Source organism: Physeter macrocephalus, unplaced genomic scaffold, assembly GCF_002837175.3.
Source record: "Physeter macrocephalus isolate SW-GA unplaced genomic scaffold, ASM283717v5 random_135, whole genome shotgun sequence".
NCBI classification, from domain to species: domain Eukaryota; kingdom Metazoa; phylum Chordata; class Mammalia; order Artiodactyla; family Physeteridae; genus Physeter; species Physeter macrocephalus.
In genome coordinates this window covers 86,274-108,731 of record NW_021145421.1, presented here as the reverse complement: position 1 = coordinate 108,731, position 22,458 = coordinate 86,274, and the positions used below count along the sequence as shown (strand labels likewise).

The following is a 22,458-nucleotide window of genomic DNA, read 5'->3' as shown; positions in this document are numbered from 1 at the left end:
ACAGTGGCCCCCGCTCGCCGCAACTAGAGAAAGCCCACGCACAGAAACGAAGACCCAACACAGCCAAAAATAATTAAATAAATAAAATTTTTAAAAAACCCAAAAAACAAAAAGCAGTTCCCGAGGCTGCTGGGCACACCCCGCCTGGCCCCGTGACTCCAGAGCCCCACAGGCCCCTGCAGTCCTGCATATGGCCACGAGAGGGCGGGTAGCCCATGATCCCACCTACGGAAGGAGGACCAGGGAGCGTGTGCGAGGGCTCACCTTGTGGGGGTCAGGTGATGTGAAGCTGTTGCACTCCAGGAAGAAGGGGGCCTCGGGGAGCAGCTCATACAGGAACACGCGGGTGTCGCCCTGGGGGGGACGGCAACAGTGAGGTGGCCAGCATTAGCTGCCTTTCCCCCCACCTCCTCTCACCTGCCCAAAGCCCCTGCCTGTGCACCCCAGCCCACCTTGCCCGTAAGCAGCACCAGGCGGGTATCTGGGTCATAGCTGGGCAGCAGGGTCGAGGGAGCCACATCCAGCCCCAGCACTGCCAAGGGGCCACTGGCCAGGGCCTCAGCCGAGTACAGGAGTAGCTGGCGCTCACTTCGGCTACAGGGGAGCAGAAGCAGGTCCTCAGAGATGGAGGGACCTGGGGCATGGCAAGGACTCCAGCAAGGCCCCCAATCTTGCGGGGCTGGAGGTCTGAGGGCCTCGGGGTGGGAGAAGAGGCCTCTGCCCATCCTCCTTCCTAACCCAGCCTCAGAACTAGTGGCCTGGCCTAATACAATAGCTTTCTAACCTGCCGCCCCGCCTCCTCCCGGACCTCTGCCCCCTCTGCCCCTCCTCAGCACACTCCCGTCCCATGGCCGCCGTGGTTACTAAGTCTGGACTTTTCTCCCCACATTCTGTTCCAGGCCCTTTGCTCCAGCCAGGCTGGTCACCTTCTGGGCCACTCCACCCACAGGTAAATGCCCTCTCCTCCGGGTCTGTGTTTACCAGCCCCTTTGTGACCCAGTTCAGATGATACTTCTCTTAGGAGGCCCACCCTGATCCTTCCTCCAGAACACCAAATGCCCATCCCTTGGACCTCTCCAGGAGGCTTGGTTCTATGTTTTGTGTGCTTCGTCTGATCCCCACCAGATATGGGCTCTGCAGCAGGGATTGCTTTCATCTCTCTGGGCCCCTAGTTGATTCACTCCTCCCCATCTCCTTCCCTCCCATCAATCCACCCATGCACCCATCCATCTATCCATCCACATATCCATCCATCCATCCATCTGTCCAATAAATGAGAGTTGGGGACAGCTTCTGCAGGCCTGACAGGTGTATGTGTATCTGGAGGAGGGGGCACAGGTGGCTGCTGAAGTCTGGGGATGGGAATAGTGGTCCCGGAGTTCTCACCTGTCAAAGCCAGACACCAGGAGACAGTGACCATCACACACCCAGACAATGCGGGCTCCACGGGCCCCCTCAGGCCCTGGGCCTTCCTGTTGGGATACAGCACATGAGGCCCAGCTGGGACCCCCGCCAGGTTTGAGGGCCGCCCCCAGCCCCTCCTGCTCACCTGCAGGGGTTCAGGGCTATCCCGGGGCTCGTAGATCCGCAAGTGCCCATCCTTGCAGACAGTGGCCAGCTGCCGCCCATCAGGACTCCAGGCCAGGCCAAAGATCTGGGGGCAGGTGGGGACGTGAGAAGCAGCCTCTTGCCCTGTGGCTGGGCGCCTGCCCCCAAAGCTGTCCTACCTGACCCCGGTGGCCCTGCAGCCTCAGCCGCTCTGCTCCAGCCTTAAGGTCCCAGATCCGAATGGTAAGGTCGTAGGAAGAGGAGGCCAGCATGTCAGCTGCCAGCGGGTGGAAGCGCAGAGAATAGATCTTCTCCGTGTGGCCTGGAGGCGAGGCATGGGGTGACACTGAGCCCCTCAGGAGCCACCACCCACCCCCCGGCCCTGACCCAGGTCCCCCTGACCTGTGAGCACGGCCTCAGGCATGGTGAGCACCTCCTCAAGGCCCTCTGGGGGCACCCGCCACAGCCGGATCCTGGCATCCTCCCCAGCTGCGGAGAGCACAGGCTCATCACTGCTGACCCAATGCCCCCCTTCTCTGTTCCCATTGAGGACCCTGGGACCCTCCCTCAAGCCCAGTGCCCAGCCTCCTTACCCACAGCGAGGTGGTGGGGATCAAAGGGGTCCCAGGCCAGATCGGTCACGGCTGCCCCATTCTGCAGCGTGGGCAGTGCTGTGTCGGGCAGACGGCCGGGCTTCCGCAGCTGTGGGAGGTGCCCCCACCCCAAGGCCCATAAGTAACGTGCAGGGGAGTCCGGTCCCCAGGGCTGCAGGGCAAGCAGCATGCCTGGGCCCACACCCTCTGCAGCTGATGACGCACCACCAGGTGGCCCAAGCTCTCTGCCTCAGCCACCTTGCTCTCTGAGCCCCAAGTGCCAACCATGAGGCCCCCGGAAAGTGAGGGAGGCAGCATGGAGTGGTGGAAAGAGCTCAGGCTTGGCGCTCAGGTAGCCTGGGTTCAATTCCCAGCTCCACCACTTACACAGCGTGTGACCCGGCAGGTCACTAAGCCTCTCTGTGCCTCACCGCTTTCATCTGTAAAATGGGGATAAGAGTAGCACCCCCCACACACCGCATGAGATGCTGGGCACCTGGTTTGTGCTTAGAGAATGTGAGCTGGTGTGGGCACCTGACGCCCTCAGCGTCCTGCAGGGACATGGGGACAGCGTGGCAGGGTGGGGCCCCTCACCTCGAGCACGGCCACCTGCCCACCACTGCTGAGTAGGGGCATGGCCACACGCTGCTGGTTGGCACAGAAGCCGTCGCTCTCGCCAGGCGTGGTGAGGTTGAGCCCCTTGAGGTTGGTGATGTGGCTGTCTCGGTGCAGGACGGTGCCCTGAGCGTGCCGGAACTTGGAACTGGGGCCTGGTGGGCAGCAGGGACACGGAGCCACGTGAGGTGAGGGTGCCCTGCCTGCCTGCCCCACGCTGTCCTGCAGGAGGACCCGGGCCAGTGCTGAGTCCAGGCTGCCTGCTCCCCTCAGCAAAGGACCATGCAGGCTGTGTGTCCAGGTCTCTGCCAGTCCAGCCAACACAACTCGCCCAGAACGAGACTCGAGGGATCTCGGAATGTTTAGGCCACCTTCTTACAGGTGAGACTCTCTTCATCCCGCAAAGAAGTGACTCCTCCAGGAGGGGAGGCGGGACTGTGGGGGGAGGCGGGACTGTGGGGGGAGGCAGGACTGGGGTGCAGAGGAGGGTGGCTGGGGTGGGGGTGGACAGGGCTCCCATGGTAGGGGGTTAGCCCTGCGCTGAGGCACTTACCCAGCAGGCTTTGCAGGGACCTCTGGCTGGTGCTGGTGCTGATGCCGCTGGTGCTGGAGAGCGAAGGCCCCAGGCTGGAGGGCGTGGAGGGCGAGGTCAGCAAGCTGGGAGGGGAGGAGAAGCCCTCCTGGGGGAGAAGCTCCGGTCAGCCAGCAGCCCCATCAGGCAGGTGGTCAGCCAAAGAGAGAGGGGATGCCGGGGTCATCACTTTGGGACACTGGGGTAGGCAGGAAGCCCCACCGTGGGATGTGGGGTGGGGACACAATCGCTGATGGGCAGGAGGTCTCACATGGGGTGAGCTGAGCATTAGCATGTGGGACAGCAGGTAGCAGCTGCTGCTCCTGGGAAGGTGGGCCCAGAATGGTCAAGATCTTTCAAGAGGGGCTTCCCTGGTGGCACAGTGGTTAAGAATCCGCCTGCCAATGCAGGGGACACGGGTTCGAGCCCCTGGTCTGGGAAGATCCCACATGCCACAGAGCAGCTAAGCCCGTGCACCACAACTACTGAGCCTGCGCTCTAGAGCCCATGAGCCAAAACTACTGAAACCCGTGTGCCACAACTACTGAAGCCCATGCACCCTAGAGCCCGTGCTCCGCAACAAGAGAAGCCACAGCAATGAGAAGCCCTTGTACCACAACGAAGAGTAGCCCCTGCTCGCCGCAACTAGAGAAAGCCTGCACACAGCAACGGAAGACTCAACACAGCCAAAATAAATAAATAAATAAATAAATAATAAATTTTTTAAAAAAGATCTTTCAAGAGAAGCTAGAAATCCAGATTTTATGTGAAAGTCTCACTTTCTAAGCGTTTGCTCAATTTTGAGAACACGGAGCTTCTTCACTTATGCTTCTTGCGTTTCTGAGACCATCGGGCAGGCACACACTCCTGCCCTGACCTGGGGCCCCTGCTGCAGCATTGCAACAGGGAAGCCAGGTGGGCTATGCTGATACTCACGCTGGGGTCCGCATCACCCACAGGTGTCTCTGCAGGCTGGGCCTCTTCCGAGGTGGGCTCTGCAGGGGGCACCAGATGGGAAGTGAAGCTGGGATGGGGTCGGCAGGCTGGGTGGAGGCTGACCCTCTGCACCTGTGGGTAGAGGCCGGCAGGTGAGGCAGGAGGGCTTGGGGTGGGTATAGGGGACACCAGGCAGCTGAGTTAGTGCACAGCTGGACCACGTGCCACGGACGCGGCTGCTGCTGGTGGTGCAGGCCAGGAGCAGTCAGCCAGGCCTTGGCCCTACCTGCTGGTTGCTACCAGCCCACCAGGCATGGGGGTTGGAGGCGGGCACACAGCCTGCAGTGTCTGGGAACAGGTCCTCGTGGAACTCCACAGCCTGGTGGCACACAAGCACACAGGCAGTGAGATCAAGTCCCCCAGGCTCCCCCAGGCCCTCCCAGTCCCTCACGCAGGACCCCCTCACCTTGCGGGGCACGTGGTAGCTGATGGGCACGATGGCTGTGTCGCTCAGCTGCAGGACGCGAAGCACCTCGCAGCCCATGACGGCCAGTGCTCGCCGGGGCACGAGGGCCACTCCCTGCAGCACGCTCTCCAGGAGGCACTGAGTCACTATCAGGGACACCGTGGAGGACAGTCAGAGTGGGTTGGGGAGGGGAGGGGGGACAGGGCAGGGAGCAGGGCTTACCTGGGCTCAGTGCCGGCTGCTGGGGGGCCACCTCATAGCAGTACAGCTGACTCTCGCCCTGAAACGATCCCCACCCGAGCACTGCTCGCTGACTGTGCTGGTGGCCTGGGCTGCCCGGCTCTAGCTCCAGCCGCCCTGTCCCTCCCCAAGGACGGAGTCACAGAGCCACGGCCAAGGTCTACAGGGTGCTGATGTGCGCTGGGTGCTGAGCTGAGCCCTTGGTAGACTCTGCCTTGCCTATTCATCATCACGGAGCATGGAGTGAGCGCCAGGGGTATACATTCAGTAGGACAAAGTGCCTGCTGTGTGCTGACTCTGCTCTATTTTCGGCCTTGTCTTCACGAAGCTGACGTTCTAGGGAGTGACCCTGACTGCATGGAATGGAGACTTGGAGCCCCGTGTGCCTGGAGCCCTGGCAGGGGTGGAGTCTGGGCAGCACTGTTTTAGCTCCTCCTTTCCGGGGTGGATAGCATCCTGCACTCCCCACTCTCCCAGTTGGATGGCCAGGTCAAAGGTTGGGGCCAGGTCTGGCGAATGAGGGCACCAGCCGACATGGGTGGAGGCTTGAGCTTCTCCTCACCTTTCCCGCCAGGACCAGGAGCCTGGAGTCTGGATCCAGCAGGGGCATCAGAGACCTGGGGGAGAGACGGCCTGTTGCAGGGATACAGCCAGTCATTGTGGCCAAGGGGCAGGGGAAGGGCTGAGAGCATCGTGACTCTAGATCGGGGCTCAGGCCAAGCACAACAGTGGCCAGGAGTGATGCAGCCCCTCCAGTTGCATCCAGCCTGGTCCCCAGGGACCCTCCACCTCCTCTCCCTGCGCTCCCGACATGCTGAGCACATCCCCACGTCCCAGCCTTTCTTTCCCAGGTCCTCCGTCTGCCCAGCTGCTTCACCCCAGGACTGTGCTGGGCCTGGGCACAGGGGAGCTGCCCCTCTTTCTGCACCTCAGCCCTGATTTCTTCCCACGCTCAGCAGCTCCAGGAAGCCCCCCAACATACATTCTGTCCTTGGTCTCACCTCCACCCGCCTAAACACCAGGCCCGGGAAGGTGAGAGGGATGCTGGAACTGGGGACTCCCTCCATCTCCACCCGGCACAGTCGGCCTGGGCGCTCCAGGACCCACGTTTAGGGGCCCTCTCCTCAGTCACCCCTGCTCCTGGGCCTTGATGCTGTCCTAGAGACTCAGAACTCCCCTAGGCACCATCTCTGAGCCCCAGTGCCCAAGCCTGAGCCAGGGGCCAGGAGGAAGGGCTCCTTCCTGCCGTGGTTTCCTGGCCTCCCTGTTCTCTGTCCCCCAGGTGGGGCCCTGGCGGGAGGGGGCAGAGGCTGGAAGCCCCCAGAGCCCCTGCTTCTCTGTGTTGCCTGTCTCGGCCAACAGCCTGTTGCTCTCCAGAGATTTACCACTCCCCTTCCCCTCCCAGGCCCTGCAGGGCCCCTTTGCAGCCCACAGCCCTGACTGCTGTTTTCCAGGCCCAGAGTCTCCTGGATGTGGGGCACCCAGGAGAACTCAGACTGGTGTCTTCATCTGTTTCTGTTTCCTGCTCCTGGTTTTCTGGTCCTGCTCTCACATCCCTGGGGACCCATGGGCCTGGACCCACACCTCAATGCTGACACTCATCCTCAAATGGAACCCCATCCTCCTCACTCTGGTCCCAGCAGTCAGAGGTTGCCCAGCTGTGGCAGCTGCCTCCATCCCTCACCCAGGCAACAAAGGATCCAGCCCACCACCTCTCCCCACCCTGCTGGAAGGGAGCCACAGAGTGGACTGGGAAGCTGGGTGGGTCCCTGGGTGGCTCCACAGCTTCCTGGAGTGCCTTGGGCTGGTCACTTGTGAGTAACACAGCGTCTAATTACCTTGGGCCCAGCAGGGTGAGCTGGGCTCAGAACTGCCCTCTTGACCTGGTCTGATCACTGCCTGCTGTGGGGGAGAGGGGGGCAGGGGGACAACATCGTCATGTGACCTCAGGTGTCCCCCGCACTGACGCTGGATCCAGTGGGGCCAGATGCAAGTCCCTTCAGCAGTTCTAACAAGACTTTCACTCACCCACTAGTTCATCCACAATCATTCACTCCCTTGGTGAGGTGGTCTGCGCCCGGCCCTCCGCTGGGCCAGCAGGTGTGACCAAAGGTGAGTGCAGCAGACCCCACCTCTGGCCTCAAAAGCTCACGGCCTGGGTGAGAGGCAGACAGAATTCCACAGACAAACACGTGAAGGAAAAGTTCTCTGAGGACACACAGCGGGGAGCAGAAGGGGCTGACTCTGGCTGGCCACAGGGGAATGGGCATTCTCTATGACCCAAAGGTTAAAGAGAAATCAACCACGTCAAGGGGAGAGAGTTCCAGGCAGAAAGGGCAGCATATGCAAAGGCCCTGTGGCAGGCGGGTGCACAGCCTGTTTGTGGAACAGGGAGTAGAACGACATGGCTGGTGGTCTGGGCAGTAAGGGTGAGGGGCTGAGGCTCAGGATGGGGTGGGTAGAGGCCACACAGAGCAGGGTCTAGTACATCAGGAGGAGGGTTCTGCCTCCCTCCATCGGATGAGCAATAAAGAAGCAAATGACACATCTTAAGTGAAGAGGGACAGGATGAGATTTGTGCTGAGCAGAGGTCACCGTGTGGAGACAGGCAGGAGGAAGGAAAACAAGAGTCTCAGAGCAAGTATGCTAGGCGGGGACTCTCATCAACCAGTTGCTGCCTTGGCAAGAAATGGGGAATCGGCCTGCAGTTTCCACCCTGGCATCAATGGCTCACCTATGCTCTAAACCAACCTCTTTAAGAGGCTTGACCTGGCACCCCTGTGCCCCTGCCCCATCAGCCCCAGCTGGCTGGCCCAATGACTCAGGTGCTAGGGCCGCGGGGGCAGGAAGTCAAGGAGGGCAGGGCTGGCTTCTCTGACAGGTCAGGCCAGTCTTCTTCGCCTCAGGCAGAGCTACCTGAGAAGCTCCGTCAGGTGGGAGCATCCTGCCCACCACAGCTCAGGCCAGGAAATGGGGTCATGGCACCCAGCCCCAAGAGTTGGCCAACAGCTGGCACGGGCCTGAACCCAGGCCTTGTAAAGAGAGCCAAGCCAGGTCTGGGTCTGGAATGCAGAACCAAGCCCCAGCCTGGCATAGGGCCAGAGGGGGTGAAAGCTGGCATGGCACCTCTCCTGCTGCCATGGCAATGGGGGAGGGCTGGCATCTGGGCCTGCCACTGGGAAAGGCTCTGACCCAGATCTAGGGGTCTGCTCCAGACTCAAAGGCACAGAAGGTCTAGAGCCCAGACCTGCCACCTACCCCTAAGCCCAAGTCCCAGAAGATGCAAAACCATGGTGGTATCAAGTGGATCATGTGGGGGAGGGGTTATCCCCTGATACTCCCATCAGCTTTCCCAATATTGCTGCAAATAACACAGGAAGTACCGCGGTGAGCCTGCCAGGAAATGGTTTCAAGAGCCCTCCTCTGGTTCTCCCTGCCAGCCCATCTCTCCCACTCAGACCCACCACCTAAACATCCTGGCATTGTCACTGGTCCAAAGCAGAACAGGTCCCCTGTTCTTGTCACCCAGGCTGGGCAGTGGGGACCCCCTTGAACCAAACCCTGCCCCCAACTCCCTTGCTCCTTTAGAACCAGGTTCTAAGGCAGGTGGTGCCTTGGAGCCAAATGAGGACAGGATGGACATACTGGGGAGGGGGGCCTGCTGGAAGCTGTCCTTGAACCTCCGGGTGGATGGGAGCATGGCCTGTGTGAGTCCAGGCTTAGGATTGGGGCAGGGGATGGATCCTTTAGGCAGGTGGGATCTCACTATCAGCAAGAAATGGCCACAGAGGCGAGAAGATTCAGGACCTGTCAGGAAGTCCTGTTCCTGGAGGAGAGTCAGGCTGGGGTCTCCTGAGGGCCTTAGGGGACACAGGGCCCAAGGGCAGAGGCATAGGGACAGTCTGAGCTGACCGCAAACTCAAATGCTTCAGGAAACTGAAGGAGTACAGCAGCCTGGTGTGTGACAACTAGGCTTGGTGGGGACTGGGGCCACCTGTGAGTCTGGGCCTTGGTCACAGGGGGCAGCTGCTGCTCAGCCTTGGCCGAGAGTTCCCACTCAAGGCAAGCTGGGAAGTCCCATTTTAATGTGAAACCACTGGATTTTTCAATGTTGGCAATGGCTTCAAAGTTTTAAAAAGTCCCACAGGAGCCAAATGAAACACACCTGAGGGCCTGCATTGGCCTAGGAATGGACGTTTAGAGGTGTGCAAGGAATACTCCACATCCACATATAACAACAAAAGCATGGGGTGCAGACCTCTGCCCATCCTGAAAGGGGGCCGTGTTGGGGAGAGGTCCTGAGGAGGCGAAGAGCTGAGAAGGAAAGTCTGGGAGGTAACTGTTGCACCTGGACCCTGCTTAGCCCTGTTAGAGACTGGACACAGAGGCTATCCTGCCTTCTGGAGGTGATCCAGTCCTTCAAACACCACGCAACCGCCCCCACCCCTGCAAGTTGGTGTGGCCCAGCCTGCTGGGATAAGCCTTCAGGCCCCCCGAGATTTGAGCTGGCCCAGCCAAGCCCTGACTGTGGGCTGGGCTGGACAGGGTGGCGGGTGTCCTGGAGCTGGCTGAAAGTTAGGAACTGAGCTGGGTCCCCAAAGGCTCTGAGGCATGACTCTGACCACAAGTGCAGAGGGGGAGGAGGGCAGAGTGTTTTCCTGGAATCCTCCAAGGCAGGGGATTTTTCTGGACTAGCCCAGCCCCTGGCACCCACCCCTTCTGCCCCATTAAGGGCCACTGTCAGCAGCACCCACGCCCCACCTACTGATAGTGAGGCCCAACCTCACATTTCAGCCCAGCACATTCTGGCCTTGAAGCTGCCGGTAACTGTGGGGAGTCTATCATGTCCCCTTCCTGGGTGTCGCTCCCTTCATCTAAGACATGGGGAAAGTGGTCCAGAGGTGCTCACAGCAAAACGACCCCAGGACTCAGATTTGGCATTAGAGGTTGTACTTATGAGGCTCTCAGAAGGGATCTGTGTGTGTGGCCTACCCAGGAGTTTCTGAAATTGGGATTAGCTACCAACAACAACACGGAGAGATTTCACATAAAAATTCCAGATTTCCAGTTTCTTCTGAAAAACCTGAAGCTCTGGCAGACTGGGACAGGTCATAGCTGCTGAGTCTTACACAAGTCTCCCCTCCCCAGGTCTCCACAGGCTCTGGGGTCCGTTCCTCGAGTTTTTATCACCTGCCTGGTATGTCACAGGCATCCAGGTTTGGGATGCTTGGTCTCACTCATTATTCGCCCGCTTTTTCACAGGGAAAAAGGTATCTGTCAGGGTCATATTACAAACTAGTGTCAGACCAGACTGGACCGCGGGACTCCTGACTCCCGACGGAGCCAAGCAAGGTCTCTCTTGCCCGCCTGGTCGGGAGTTGGCGGGGTGAGGACCAGGCTGCTTGGCCGAATGACCCTTTGAGCAGAGAGGGGAGGCGGGTCTCTGTCGGCCCCGCCTCGGCCAATAGGGAACAGCCCCGCCCCCCGCCCATGGAGGCCCCGCCCCCAGACTCTTAAGACGGAACCCGCCTCCCGCGAGCCGACTCCGCAGCCCGAGCCTTGGGGCGGGGAGACGCGGACGCTGCTGCCTCAGCACCTCAAGACCTCAGTACCCAGGACCCCTCCGGCCTCCGGGCCAGGAAGCACTGAGGCCGTGGCCCGTCCCGCCCGGCTCCCGCCGCCGCCGCCGCCGCCGCCGCCGCCCGGTGAGTGTCTACCGGGCTGGGGGGCTGCGGGCGGGAACAGCGGACGGGCTGTGCACACGCGCCGATCACGCGCGCGGACTCCCTCCCGACCCCCGCCGCGCGCAAACGCACTCAGGGCGGGCACGCGGCCCCCAGTCCTGCACGATCACCTGGGCCAACTCGGGGACGCACGGCGGGCGGGCACCGTGCGCCCCCGGCCCGCCCCCTTATCTGGCAGTCCTCGGGCTCCGACAGCTCCGCGGCCGGGGTGCGCGCACGCGCGAGTACGCGGCTCACCGGCCCGCGGGGCTGCAAGCAGACAAAATAAACACCCCCTCCCTCCTCCCATGGCTGGGCCCTCCGGCATGACCAGTTTTATGAAACAAACCCCTTTGAGGGGATGGCCAAGCCACAGTCTTGGGTTACTTTTACCTCCTGGAGTGACACTGGTTCTGGGCATGAATACCCCCAACCCTTGTCCCCCTGTGCAGATCGACGGCCTGGGGTCCGTCCTGAGGGCTCTGTCACTCAGGGCAGAGCAAGGGGCCCACAGGCATGCAGCCCTTGAAATGGCGTACGGACCTTGGCTGACTGGGTTGTACTCCAGGTATCAGGGTGCCCCATCTCTGCCTCTACCAGGGAAGGGGCTTTGCTCAGGCTGTGAAGCCAATGGCCTGGAGCCAGCCTAGTCTTTTGTGTCCCTGGGCTGGCAGCACTGCAGCCTGAGGGCTGCCGAGGTCCCCTGTGGTCACTGGCAGGCCAGCTGATTGGTGCCAGCCATTCTGCCTCACCCCCATTTGTTAACGATTACCACACCAGGGTAGCTGACTACCTCTCCCGCTGGGGCCAAGGGCTGGAGTGTGAAAGTTGGGAAGGAGGAAGTGGCCCTGAGGGTCCCTCTGCTTGCCTTCTGCACCAAGGGCAGGTGAGACTCTGGAGCGTGGCACCAGGACCCAGAGCCCCCTCCGCAGACCAAGAGCTTCTAGGGCTGGGGGACTGAACTAAATCTCAAGGTCCCTTCCCACTAGGCTGGACTTTGGGCGTTGGGGGCAAAGAGGGGTGGCTGGGCGGGTGACCTCCAAGTGGGGTCAGCAGGCCCAGTGGGCCATGACGTCCAGTATGGGCCCAGCTGTTGGCAAGGCCCAACAGGGCTAAGGCAGGCAGTGTGGGGGATGGGAGAGTAGTCCCCTGAGTTTGCTGTCTTCTCCCAGGGGAATCAGCCCCTGGAGCTTCTGTAAACAGAGTGTCAGAGGCAGGAAGAGGGCTCTGGTAATGAGCAGCCCAGCTGGATTCCCTCCAGACCATTATCTGGCCTCTCCCGGCCCAGGGAGGGAAGATGAGCACACGCGTGCCAGGATGGGGGCCCGGGCACTGCCTATCCCCACCTCCCCTGGCCTCATGTTTCAGTGAAACAACTACTTGGGACCAGTGGGCAGGTGGGGGCTGGTGTCCCAGGGCATTTGCTGGAATGGCACCACTCTCTCCAGACCCTGGACATGGAGGAGGAGGGGTTCAACATGAGAAGTCCCTCAGACAGTGCCCAGACCAGTGCTCTCCCCAGGCAGCCCCCTCTGGCAAATGCCCCCAGGGAGATGCCCTGGGCAGGGGATGAGTCCAGCTCCTGGCTCCCATTCCTGACACCTCCACTACAGTCCTGGGTGAGCTAGGACAAGTCCCAGGTAAAGAGAGTTGAGTCCTTGTGGGGGCTTTTAAGTGGGTAGCAGCTTCTGGGATCAGGACAGCAGGGTCTCAGCTGGGCCCTGGAGGCAGCTTCCACCTCAGTAGGCCAGCCAGCCAGTTCCCCTGGTGACCAGAGAGAAGGCTGGGTGAGCCTCTGCCCATAGAAGCATCCCTGACCACTGGCAGGCCCTGAGCTCATGGGAAGGACAGCAATGCCACTTAACAGGGTTAGTGATCCCTCCCGGAGCCCCCCTCAGAGTCCCCTCCCTGGGCCAGGGAGCCCAAGGCTCCGCACTGCCAAGAAAACCAGCTCCCCTCACTGCTGTGGAATTTGAGAGTTCTTGGAGAAGGGGGAGGGCGTGTGTGTGCGTGTGTGTCTCAAAGCACAGCCCAGTGGGCGTGTGTCTGGCGTGGGCATGTGTCTGTGCGCGCGTGACCAGAGCGGGGCTGTGTTTGGGGGCGGGCAGGGGTGTGCTGAGGGTGGGCGGGGGCTCAGCCTTCTTCCTTTTATCAGTTTCCACATTCCAGAGTCAGCCGGATTGCTTTCCCTCAGCTGGCTGGGCCGCCTGGCCGGCCAGCCTCCCCCGCTTTTCCTCATTCCACCCTCCCTGGGTATGAGGAGGCTGGAGCAGACTCCCTTGGGCCACCTTAGGATTGGGGGGTGGGAACAGGCGAGGGGCCAGTTCTTCTCCAAGGTGGGGAAGGGCCCCCACCCGTCTCCTCCCGGGGAACGCAATAAGGCTCTCACATTCCTCGGAGGCTGCCTGAGAGATTTAATTAAGGAGGAAGGAGAAAGCTAGCCTGCACTGAGAAGGGGCTGAGGCTGGGGTGGCCACTGGGGCCCCCCTGGCCCTGGGCCTGGGTGGGCAGCAGTGAGAGGTGAGAGGCAGGCTTGTGGCTCCCCTAATCAACCCCACCTGCCCACCGATCAGCTCACAGGCCCCAGGAAGGGCCTCCTTCGCTGCAGGGTAACCGAGAACCCTGGGCACGATGGAATGAGAAGGGCAAGACTCCTCTGGGGCTACCTCCTTCTCAGACCCTGTGTAGGCCCCAGACAGCCTGGGCCCAGCTGGCTTGGGGCTGGTGGCCTCCCTTGGTGACTAAGGTCTTCCTCTGGCAAATTGAGGGTTAATTGCAGAGTTAGGGCCTTAGTTGATGAGTGCTTGGCCCTGGGTGGGGACAGGGCAGTGAGCAAGCCCCATGTCTGAGCCCAGCCCCAGTGGCATCACACCTGCACGTGCTGACGGCAGCATCTGGACCAGCCCATTTCAAGTTGGGCTGCAGCCACCACATAGCTCCCGGGGCAGCAGGTGTCCTCTTCCAGCAGAGTGGTACCTCTGCTGACTGAGAAGGCATGTCCTGCCACCCTGAGGGCTCACTTGAGCCAGGGACTGGCCTTAGTCACTGGTCTCCCTGCCCTGGGCTGACAGGTCTAGCAGCTGCCAAGTCACCCACAGTGCCACAGAAGACACCCACCTGGGGCCAGGCAGCTCCTGCCATGGAGTGGGGAAGGGGGAGGAGGTCCAGCTCCTGCTCTTCTGGTGCTGCCAGCTGGCCATACCTGCTCAGGGATCTAGACTCTTCCCTGGACAGGGAGACGGGCTGACGTACAGACTATCCCCCTTTGCAGTATTCTGCCCCAGGATCTGAGGCCTGGCTATACAGGAGACCCACCCAAGGAGCTTCTCTAAAACACAACTCTGCCTGGGTCTCACCCCAGAAATTCTTATTTAATTGGCCGGGGGAGGGTGCGGCGTGAGCATTAGGAACTTTCTAAAGCTTCTTGGTGATTTTGATGTGCAGCTGGGGTTGAGAAGCCCTATAGGTGGGAGACGGAAGGGAAGCCTGGATGAGGTCGTGGTGTGGAGTGTCAGGACTTATCCATAGCGTGAGTAGAACCAGCTGGGGGTGGTGATGGAGTAAGTAAAGCAGAGACGCCAAGACTGGTGGGTACCCCCACCACCAGTCAAAGGGCAGGGCTTAATCAAAGGGCAGGGCTAGGATCACCCCCCAAGAGGGCTATCTCCGAGGAACCTGAGGCTCAGCCCCCTCGGCCCCTTCCATGAGGGCCCAGGATAGAGACCCCAACCTGCTGGGCCAAGGGCTGCTTCTCCCCAGGGATGGGGAGACTGGTGGACCCAGCCCGGGCCCAGAGCCTCCTCAGACACGTCAGCGAAACTGGAGCCAACTGTCCTGGCTGCCGGCATGGTCCCGCCTGCCTGGGGGGTTGGCAGACTCCTGGGCTGGGCTGCTGCCAGGCCTGGCCGGCAGTGCTTCACCCTGACGGGCCGGCACTGGGAGCCAGAGGCCCAGAGCCGTGGGGTCAGATCTGCAGCCCCAGACCCCTGTACCCACTCCGCAGCATCAGGTATGGAAAGGGATGTGTGCCTGCTTCTGTCTGCCCATTCCTGTTCCCCACTGGCCAAGCACAGGAGATGCTCCAGCCTGAGGTCTCATGTGGTCACCCGAAGGCCCGGGTTCCACTCACTCGCCAGTCCCTGCCTGACCCAGGGCCTATGAGTGGGTGCCTCCAGGTGTCCCACACTTGGAGGTCGGTGGGGACACTCTGGGTCCCCAAGAGATGAAATGATGATGTCCTTACTCACAGAGCCCCTCCTTCTGCTCCCCCTCCTCCCCCATCACATGCTGAACTGCCGGCCAAAGGACAGCTCACTTCCCCCCACCCCCTTCTAGAAGTAAAGGCACCTTCCTCCCACCCACCCCAGGCTGCTCTCTCTAGCTTCTCCTGTTCTTCCACGCCTGAGGATGGAGGGCAGCCTTTGCGTAGAGGCCTCACCCTGGGCCCAGGGGGCCTCCTGTCTGTGCCTAAATCTGCGTGAAGCCCCTCTCACACCATGGCATCCTCACCCCATGCATGCGGAGGGCAAGACTCAGGTTTTATGGGTGACACCCTCAGTAGGTAGTGTTTACTGACCACCTAGAATGTCCTCCAAATACAAACTAAACAAGCCCTGAGACTCAGGCGCTGTACCCAGCCTCCCCCACTTCACAGATGGGAACTTAGGCGAAGGGCTGTGGCCAGGCTGTCATGCAGCCAGGCTGCGAATGCAGGCAGTCATACCCCAAAGCCCCATCCCAGCACTGTCCCCTGGAGGGCCCTTGTGGTGGGGCCAGGCCAAGGAGAATCCAGGTGGAGGGGAGGCCCTGGACACTCTGCCCTCCTGCCTCCACCCGCCCACCCAAATCCCAGGGCTACCTCCAGAACTCTCCCCACACCCTTTGCAGAGGGAAAGGGCCCACCTCCCTGCCTCAAGTCAGCAGATCAGATATCAAAGCCCAGGCCCCTGGTCCTTTAGGGCTGCTGAAATTGCAAGGGCCAGGGCAGCCATGACCCCAACGAGACACTCCCACCCCCAGTGCACACACACATCAGCACGCACCCAGACAGGCAGAATCGCTCCCAGAACTTGTTAAAAGAACTTCCCCATTTAAAACAAACAGAACAACACAGAACCACAACCCTGGGTGCTCAGAACAACCCCAGAAGGTGAAGCAGGGCTGCTAAGAAAAAAAGCCCACAGGTGAGAAGGGATCTGGGAAGCTATTTAGGGGCAGAGCTGGTCTCCTGCTGCCCTGTCACCGGCCCCCTCCAGTCAGTCATTGCCCTCTGGGTCCCCTCTGGGGGCTCTCTGATCTGTTCTTGGTGGCAGAGCCCCCCGGAGCTGACAGCCCACAGCTTGCCATTTTCCCAAGCCCCAGTGCCAGCTCCTTGCTGGACGGGTGGAATGGGGCTCAGGCAGAGGCACTCATCCCTGCATCCTGTGGACTGGAAGCAGGGTAGCTGCTGCCTACTGGGGTCTCCCCAGCCCAGAATGCCAGCTGCTCTTGTTCTGACCCAGCCCCCACTCTCCATCAGCTTACCCAGATTGCCTCTGCGGCCAGACAGACTCCCGGTGTTCCTGCCTCCCTCTCCCATGATGACTTTACTGATTAAAGAGCCAGCAGACTACAGGTGAAGCTCATAGCCCATGTTGGTCCCCTCCTCAATGCAGAATGGGAAACACCCCCCAGTATGCATCCCAGGCCCCCAAGGACCACATGCCTGGCTCCTCAGAGCTAAGTGCTCCCAATCCTGAGAGGTGTCCATTCTGGAATGCCCAGGTGGACAGATGAGGAAACTGAGAGAAAGCTGCTGTCTGTGGCCTCACAGTTCGGGTGCCCCTGGCCCAGGGCTGCCTGACTGGAGTGTGAGCTTTTAACTGTGATCTTTTATAAGGCCCAGGGGAGCTGAAGCTGTAGGGGTGGCCAGGCTGGCCAAGTGTAAGGTCCCCTCCCACCCCAGAGCCTGGCTGCGCCCTTCCTGACCCTGCCCGCCACCCCCACCCCCACCCCCGCCAGGAGGGCTAACTCAGGGGGAGGCAGCTCACCCCCCAAGTGCATGAGGGGGTGAGGGTCGCTCGCCCACATCTGGAAGCCAGGCCATACCCGCCGCCTTCTGAGTCGGGGAGGGTGAAGCGGGTCCCCACAGGGAAGGAGGCCAGGTGCGGCACACATAGCCCTCTGGGAACGGCGCCGGCAGGGCTGGGGGCACACAAGGCCTCCCAGGTTCTGGATGAGGCTCATCTGAGGCTGAGTGCAAGATGCTCCTCTGCCATTCACTCAGCAAAGATGGGATCTGGGATACAGGGCCTCCCCTCAGGGAGGGTACAGCAGAATCTAGAGAGCAGAGGAGGTGGCACTGGCTGGGGTCAGGGAAGGCCTCCCTAGCTGGCCTCTGAAGGGCAGTCATCAGTGTTAACTAGTGAGGGGCACAGGGAACCCTGCAGGTGGGCAAGGCCTAGGCAGGCCCAACCTGGTGATGGGGTTTTACTCAGAGCTGGCCCAACACCATAGTGGCCTCCTGGGGACCACCTGCCCCTCCTCTGCCTCACATTCCAGGAGCCCACATCCCTGGGGAGGGGCAGCCCAATGGATGGCATTGGGCAGAACATGGGTTGCGTAGGGGGCCATGCTACCTGTGTGGCTGGATGGCTGGCCAGCATGGGGGAAGGGGAGGCTGAGCCCCAGCACAAAAGGCCCTTGTGTGAGTAGGAGGCACCTGGAGGGGAGGCATGCCGGCCTCTCAGGGACTTTAGGGAACCACAGTGTGGGGACTGCTGCTGGGGTGGCCCCTGGGCTCCCCGCAGGAGCCTGAGTGAAGGGGGGCCCATGCTGTGGCCCTGTCCTGTCTCGGGCAGTTCCAGCTACGAGTGGGAGCCTGGAGTGGCTGGGGGAGCCACCCCCACCTGGGCAGGACTGGGCCCCACATCAGGAGGGCAGGCCCAGCCACACCTAGACGTGGTTAAGGATCTGGGCTTTGGCTCAGATTTCCCAGCAGTGCAGAGGCAGCAAGTCACTGCACCTCCAGGAGCCTCTTCTCCTGTCATCTGGGAGTGAGGAAAACAGCTTCCACCTGGAGTGGCTGCTGGGGGACTAAACGAGGAGACCGTAGACGTTCAGTGCTGCGGGCATGTGGGAAGGGCTGCTGCTCCTCTTGCTCAGGGCTTGGCCTAGAATGGATCCCAAGAAATGATAGAGGATGCAATCTGCGGAGCATTTCCAGGCTTGACACTGCCTCCGGGGCCACCACACAACCAACGTCCCCCAACCTGAGACCTGGGTCAGCCCAGGGAGGCTGGGGCCCCCTCACCTCTAGTTCTTTCATCGTGGCTCACAGATGGGGGATCTGAACACCAAGGTTCCCTGCCTCCCCGCTTCCCACAGGGGGACACCTGCCAAGGGCTCCAGCCCTCCTCTGCCTCCCCGGGGAACTCTCTTGCTGGCCATGTCCTAGGCAGGTCTGACTTCACAAGTGGAAAAACACCGATCCCAGAGTTTCCCCGTGAAGTCTTCACACGGTGGTCTCTCCTCACTCGGAGCACTCAGAGTGCGGTGGCAGCGGCCAGTGGCCCAGGGCAGGCAGCTCCTCTACTTACGTGCTTGGCCGCCTGCCTGCCTGGTCTCTCCCAGATGCTGCGGGAGGGGCTGCCGCTCCAGAACCCACCATTCTCCCTCCTTCCCTGTCCACCTCAGCAGAGATTTTTGGGGTGGTTTAGGGGGAGGGCACAGAGTCTGATGTTTTTTGACCATGTGTTCTCTCTGAGCCACAGAGAGGCCAAAGGGCTGGAGTTAAGGAAAAGGGGGTTATTTGTGGTCACTGAGTGTTTGGGGGCCAGGCCCCCCTCTGTGTGCATCAGCCCACCGAACCCTGGTGTCAGAGCAGGAAGTAGCAACTGATATCTAACAAGGTCATGTGATTGCTCAAAGTCACATAGCGAAGAAGTGACGGGGCAGGGACAGGAACCCAGCCAGGGCACTGGGGACCTGACTCATAACTACTGTATGCTGGTGGGTTTGGGGGCAGGGAGTGGAGAAGGGGGCTGGGAATTCCCTTCCCGGTCCTTCCTGGAGTGGCTGTCCCCTGGGGCCCCTGACTCACGGTCTCCTGCTTTCCTCTCTGCTCCCAGGGACCAGAAGATGCGCTCCAAGACACCCCCGCCCCTGTTGCTGCCGCTGCTGCTGCTGCTGCCGGCCCTGGAGCCCAGGGTGCAGGGCTGCCCATCCGGCTGCCAGTGCAACCAGCCACAGACAGTCTTCTGCACCGCCCGCCAGGGGACCACCGTGCCTCTCGACGTGCCGCCTGACACGGTGGGCCTGTACGTCTTTGAGAACGGCATCACCACACTCGACGCGGGCAGCTTTGCCGGCCTGCCAGGCCTGCAGCTCCTGGACCTGTCACAGAACCAGATTGCCAGTCTGCCCAGTGGGGTCTTCCAGCCACTGGTCAACCTCAGCAACCTGGACCTGACTGCCAATAGGCTTCGGGAAATCACCAACGAGACCTTCCGCGGCCTGCGGCGCCTGGAGCGCCTCTACCTGGGCAAGAACCGCATCCACCACATCCAGCCCGGCGCCTTCGACGCACTCGACCACCTACTGGAGCTCAAGCTGCAGGACAACGAGCTGCGGGCGCTGCCCCCGCTGCACCTGCCGCGCCTGCTGCTGCTCGACCTCAGCCACAACAGCCTCCCAGCCCTGGAGCCCGGCATCCTGGACACTGCCAACGTGGAGGCGCTGCGGCTGGCCGGCCTGGGGCTGCAGCGGCTGGACGAGGGGCTCTTTGGCCGCCTGCGCAACCTCCACGACCTGGACGTGGCCGACAACCAGCTGGAGCTTGCGCCGCCCGCCATCCGGGGCCTGCGGGGCCTGACGCGCCTGCGGCTGGCGGGCAACACCCGCATCGCCCAACTTCGGCCCGAGGACCTGGCCGGCCTGGCAGCCCTGCAGGAGCTGGACCTGAGCAACCTGAGCCTGCAGGCCCTGCCGCACGAGCTCTCGGTCCTCTTCCCCCGCCTGCGGCTCCTGGCGGCTGCCCGCAACCCCTTCAACTGCGTGTGCCCCTTGAGCTGGTTCGGCCCCTGGGTGCGGGAGAGCCGCGTGGCGCTGGCCAGCCCTGAGGAGACACGCTGCCACTTTCCACCCAAGAACGCCGGCCGGCTGCTCCTGGACCTTGACTACGCCGACTTTGGCTGCCCGGCCACCACCACCACGGCCACGGTGCCCACCATGAGGCCCACGGTGTGGGCGCCCACAGCCCCACCTTCCAGCATGGCTCCCACCTGGCTCAGCCCCACGGAGCCGACCACTGAGGCCCTGAGCCGACCGCCCCCCGCCCCACCCACCATGGGTCCTGCCTCCCAGCCCCGGGACTGCCCGGCGTCCATCTGCCTCAGTGGGGGCACCTGCCACCTGGGGGCGCGGGGCCACCTGGAGTGCCTGTGTCCCGAGGGCTTCACGGGCCTGTACTGTGAGAGCCGGGTGAGGCCAGGGCCGAGGCCCAGCCCTGCCCCGGCCACCATGCGGCCACCCCAGCCCCTGCCCCTCGGCATTGAGCCCGCCAGCCCCACCTCCCTGCGGGTGGGACTGCAGCGCTACCTGCAGGGCAGCACCGTGCAGCTCAGGAGCCTCCGCCTCACCTACCGCAACCTGTCGGGTCCCGACAAACGGCCGGTGACGCTGCGGCTGCCAGCCTCACTCGCAGAGTACACGGTCACCCAGCTGCGGCCCAACGCCACCTACTCCATCTGCGTCCGGCCCCTGGGGGCCGGGAGGGTGCCTGAGAGCGAGGAGGCCTGTGGGGAGGCCCGCACGCCCCCAGCAGTCCGCTCCAACCACGCCCCAGTCACCCAGGCCCGAGAGGGCAACCTGCCACTCCTGATTGCGCCCGCCCTGGCCGCCGTGCTCCTGGCCGTGCTGGCTGCTGTTGGGGCGGCCTTCTGTGTGCGGCGGGGGCGGGCCGCGGCAGCTGTGGCTCAGAGCAAAGGGCAGGTGGGGCCAGGGGCCGGGCCCCTGGAGCTGGAGGGGGTGAAGGCCCCCTTGGAGCCAGGCCCCAAGGCGACTGAGGGTGGTGGGGAGGCCCCGCCTGGCGGGCCTGAGTGTGAGGTGCCGCTCATGGGCTACTCGGGGCCCGGTCCCCAGGGGCCCCTCCCAGCTAAGCCCTACATCTAAGCCTGGGAGTGATGGACGGCCAAGGCCAGGCTCTCGGCCCCACTGGGACTGGCCAGGGCCCTCCTGCTGCCAGATCAAGGAAGTTCTCAGATCCGCACGATGAGGACATGTCAGGACCCGGGCTGTGTGACCACAGCAAGTCCCTGCCCCTCTCTGGACCTTGGTCTCCTCATCTATAAGAAGCTGGGACCCAGGTGATAACCTCTAAGGTCCCCCCCTCCGCTCGAGTGCCTAGAGGATGGCGTCGGCCCTGTCTTCTGCAACATGCAACCTCTGGGGTGGGGCGGGCCCTGCCGTGTGCTGGTAACACAGGCCCGGGGATGCCAAGCCCCCACCCCAAGGAGACTCTGGGGGCCAGTGAAGGAAGCCCCCAGAAAAGAGAGCAGAGGGAGAGTGGGACTGGGGGTGGGGTGAGTGACCCTGCCTCAGCCCCAGAAAGTGAAGGAACAAAAGAAACTGGAAAGAAAGATGCTTTAGGAACAAGTTTTGCTTTTGTTTTTTAAAATATATTTATAAAAGATCCTTTCCCATTTATTTTGGGAAAATGTTTTTCAAACTCAGAGACAAGGACTTTGGTTTTTGTAAGACAAATGATGATATGAAAGCCTTTTGTAAGAAAAATAAAAGATGAAAAGAAACAAGCATGTTTCTCAGGCGTGGCCCCAGGGTACCTGGGCTGGACGGAGGGAGGGTGGGGGCTCGCAGGGTCGGCCTAAAGGGCCAGCCCTCTCTGTGGGAAAGCTGGGGGCAGGGACTCCTCTCCCCAGTGGGCACCAGGCCCTAGTCAGCATGCCCTAGGCTGTCCTGCCCTGGGTTGTGTCTGCTCAGTCCACTCGACTGAGGTGCCCAGACCAGCCTCCCAGTGAGACTGGGAACCAGGAGGGAGCAGGGATAGGAAAGGGGCCACTTCAACCTCCAGGCAGAGGAACGGTTAGGGCAGCCTCACCCTTCCCAGGCCCAGTCTTCTGCCAGCAGGAGCTGCAGGTCTCCTGGGAGAGGCTGGGGAGATGCTCGTGGCAGACGCAGGCCAAAATGACCCCCAAGGGTCCCTCCTCAGAGATGGGTCTGATGAGCAGTTCACCGCCTGCCTTCCTCTGTGGAGGAGGTGGCTTGAGCCATGTCCTGCCAGGCCCTCATGGATGGTCCTGGACCAGATGGCACACATGGCCCAGCCCTTCCTGCAGTCCTGTTGCCCCTCTGCATGGGCTCAGGCTGGGAGACCTTGCTCCCAGCCTCCTGCTGTAGCTACAGAGAAGGGGCCTTGGTAGAGGAGCAGCACAGATCCTGAATGGCAGGAACTCTTTGCTGGGTGAGGAGGCAGGGACCAAGCCAGGGCTGTTAGGGGCAGGTAGCCCTGTGATGCCTTTACTCTCTGCACTTGAGTGAAGTACCCAGGCTTTCCAGAAACCTCGGAAGTGGGAGTGTTTTCCAGGAAGCCACAGGCCAAGGTGGGGGCAGGGCCCCCAGGGATGCTATGCACAGCCCTGGCCTGGACCAGGTGCTGGGAGCTTAGGAACAGTGACAGACACACGCGCCCAGCACCTTTTCCTATTACCCTCTGGCAGGAAGGGAGGTGCCCCTGGGGCCATAGAGAGGCCCTGCAAAGGCTAGAGCAAG

General features: G+C 61.7%; 2 protein-coding genes across 3 annotated transcripts in view; one reads left to right on the top strand and one right to left on the bottom strand.

Moving 5' to 3' along the window:
• Positions 1–264: 264 nt before the first annotated feature.
• The window catches only part of LOC102985046 (coronin-7), a gene marked incomplete at its 3' end in the record, with an annotated part of 54,312 nt that continues 32,118 nt past the window's right edge, over positions 265–22,458 (bottom strand). The window contains exons 12-25 of the mRNA XM_055082470.1: positions 5,532–5,586; positions 4,952–5,009; positions 4,730–4,875; positions 4,550–4,642; positions 4,264–4,395; positions 3,310–3,436; positions 2,736–2,911; positions 2,142–2,250; positions 1,951–2,037; positions 1,728–1,870; positions 1,550–1,654; positions 1,387–1,472; positions 453–594; positions 265–354 (exon numbers count right to left, since the gene is read on the bottom strand). Of these exons, the coding sequence (XP_054938445.1) occupies positions 265–354; positions 453–594; positions 1,387–1,472; positions 1,550–1,654; positions 1,728–1,870; positions 1,951–2,037; positions 2,142–2,250; positions 2,736–2,911; positions 3,310–3,436; positions 4,264–4,395; positions 4,550–4,642; positions 4,730–4,875; positions 4,952–5,009; positions 5,532–5,586 (1,549 nt within the window). The remainder of the gene's footprint in view (positions 355–452; positions 595–1,386; positions 1,473–1,549; positions 1,655–1,727; positions 1,871–1,950; positions 2,038–2,141; positions 2,251–2,735; positions 2,912–3,309; positions 3,437–4,263; positions 4,396–4,549; positions 4,643–4,729; positions 4,876–4,951; positions 5,010–5,531; positions 5,587–22,458) is intronic.
• VASN (vasorin) lies at positions 10,522–21,482 on the top strand. 2 transcript variants are annotated; one of them, XM_024123296.3, is made up of 2 exons: positions 10,522–10,674; positions 18,801–21,482. In XM_024123296.3, exon 2 carries the CDS (start codon positions 18,811–18,813, stop codon positions 20,839–20,841), a length of 2,031 nt encoding a protein of 676 aa, XP_023979064.1. In that variant the 5' UTR covers positions 10,522–10,674; positions 18,801–18,810; the 3' UTR covers positions 20,842–21,482. The 2 variants fall into 2 exon arrangements, with proteins under 2 accessions (XP_023979064.1, XP_023979063.2); XM_024123295.3 differs by lacking the exon at positions 10,522–10,674 and adding an exon at positions 16,088–16,306.

Excerpts from the sequence above, each read along its gene's own strand:
- VASN (XM_024123295.3), top strand. The coding sequence starts at position 16,167 with ATGCCAGCTGCTCTTGTTCTGACCCAGCCCCCACTCTCCATCAGCTTA. Across the intron at positions 16,307-18,800 it reads AAAGAGCCAGCAGACTACAG|GGACCAGAAGATGCGCTCCA; the intron begins GTGAAGCTCATA and ends CTCTGCTCCCAG.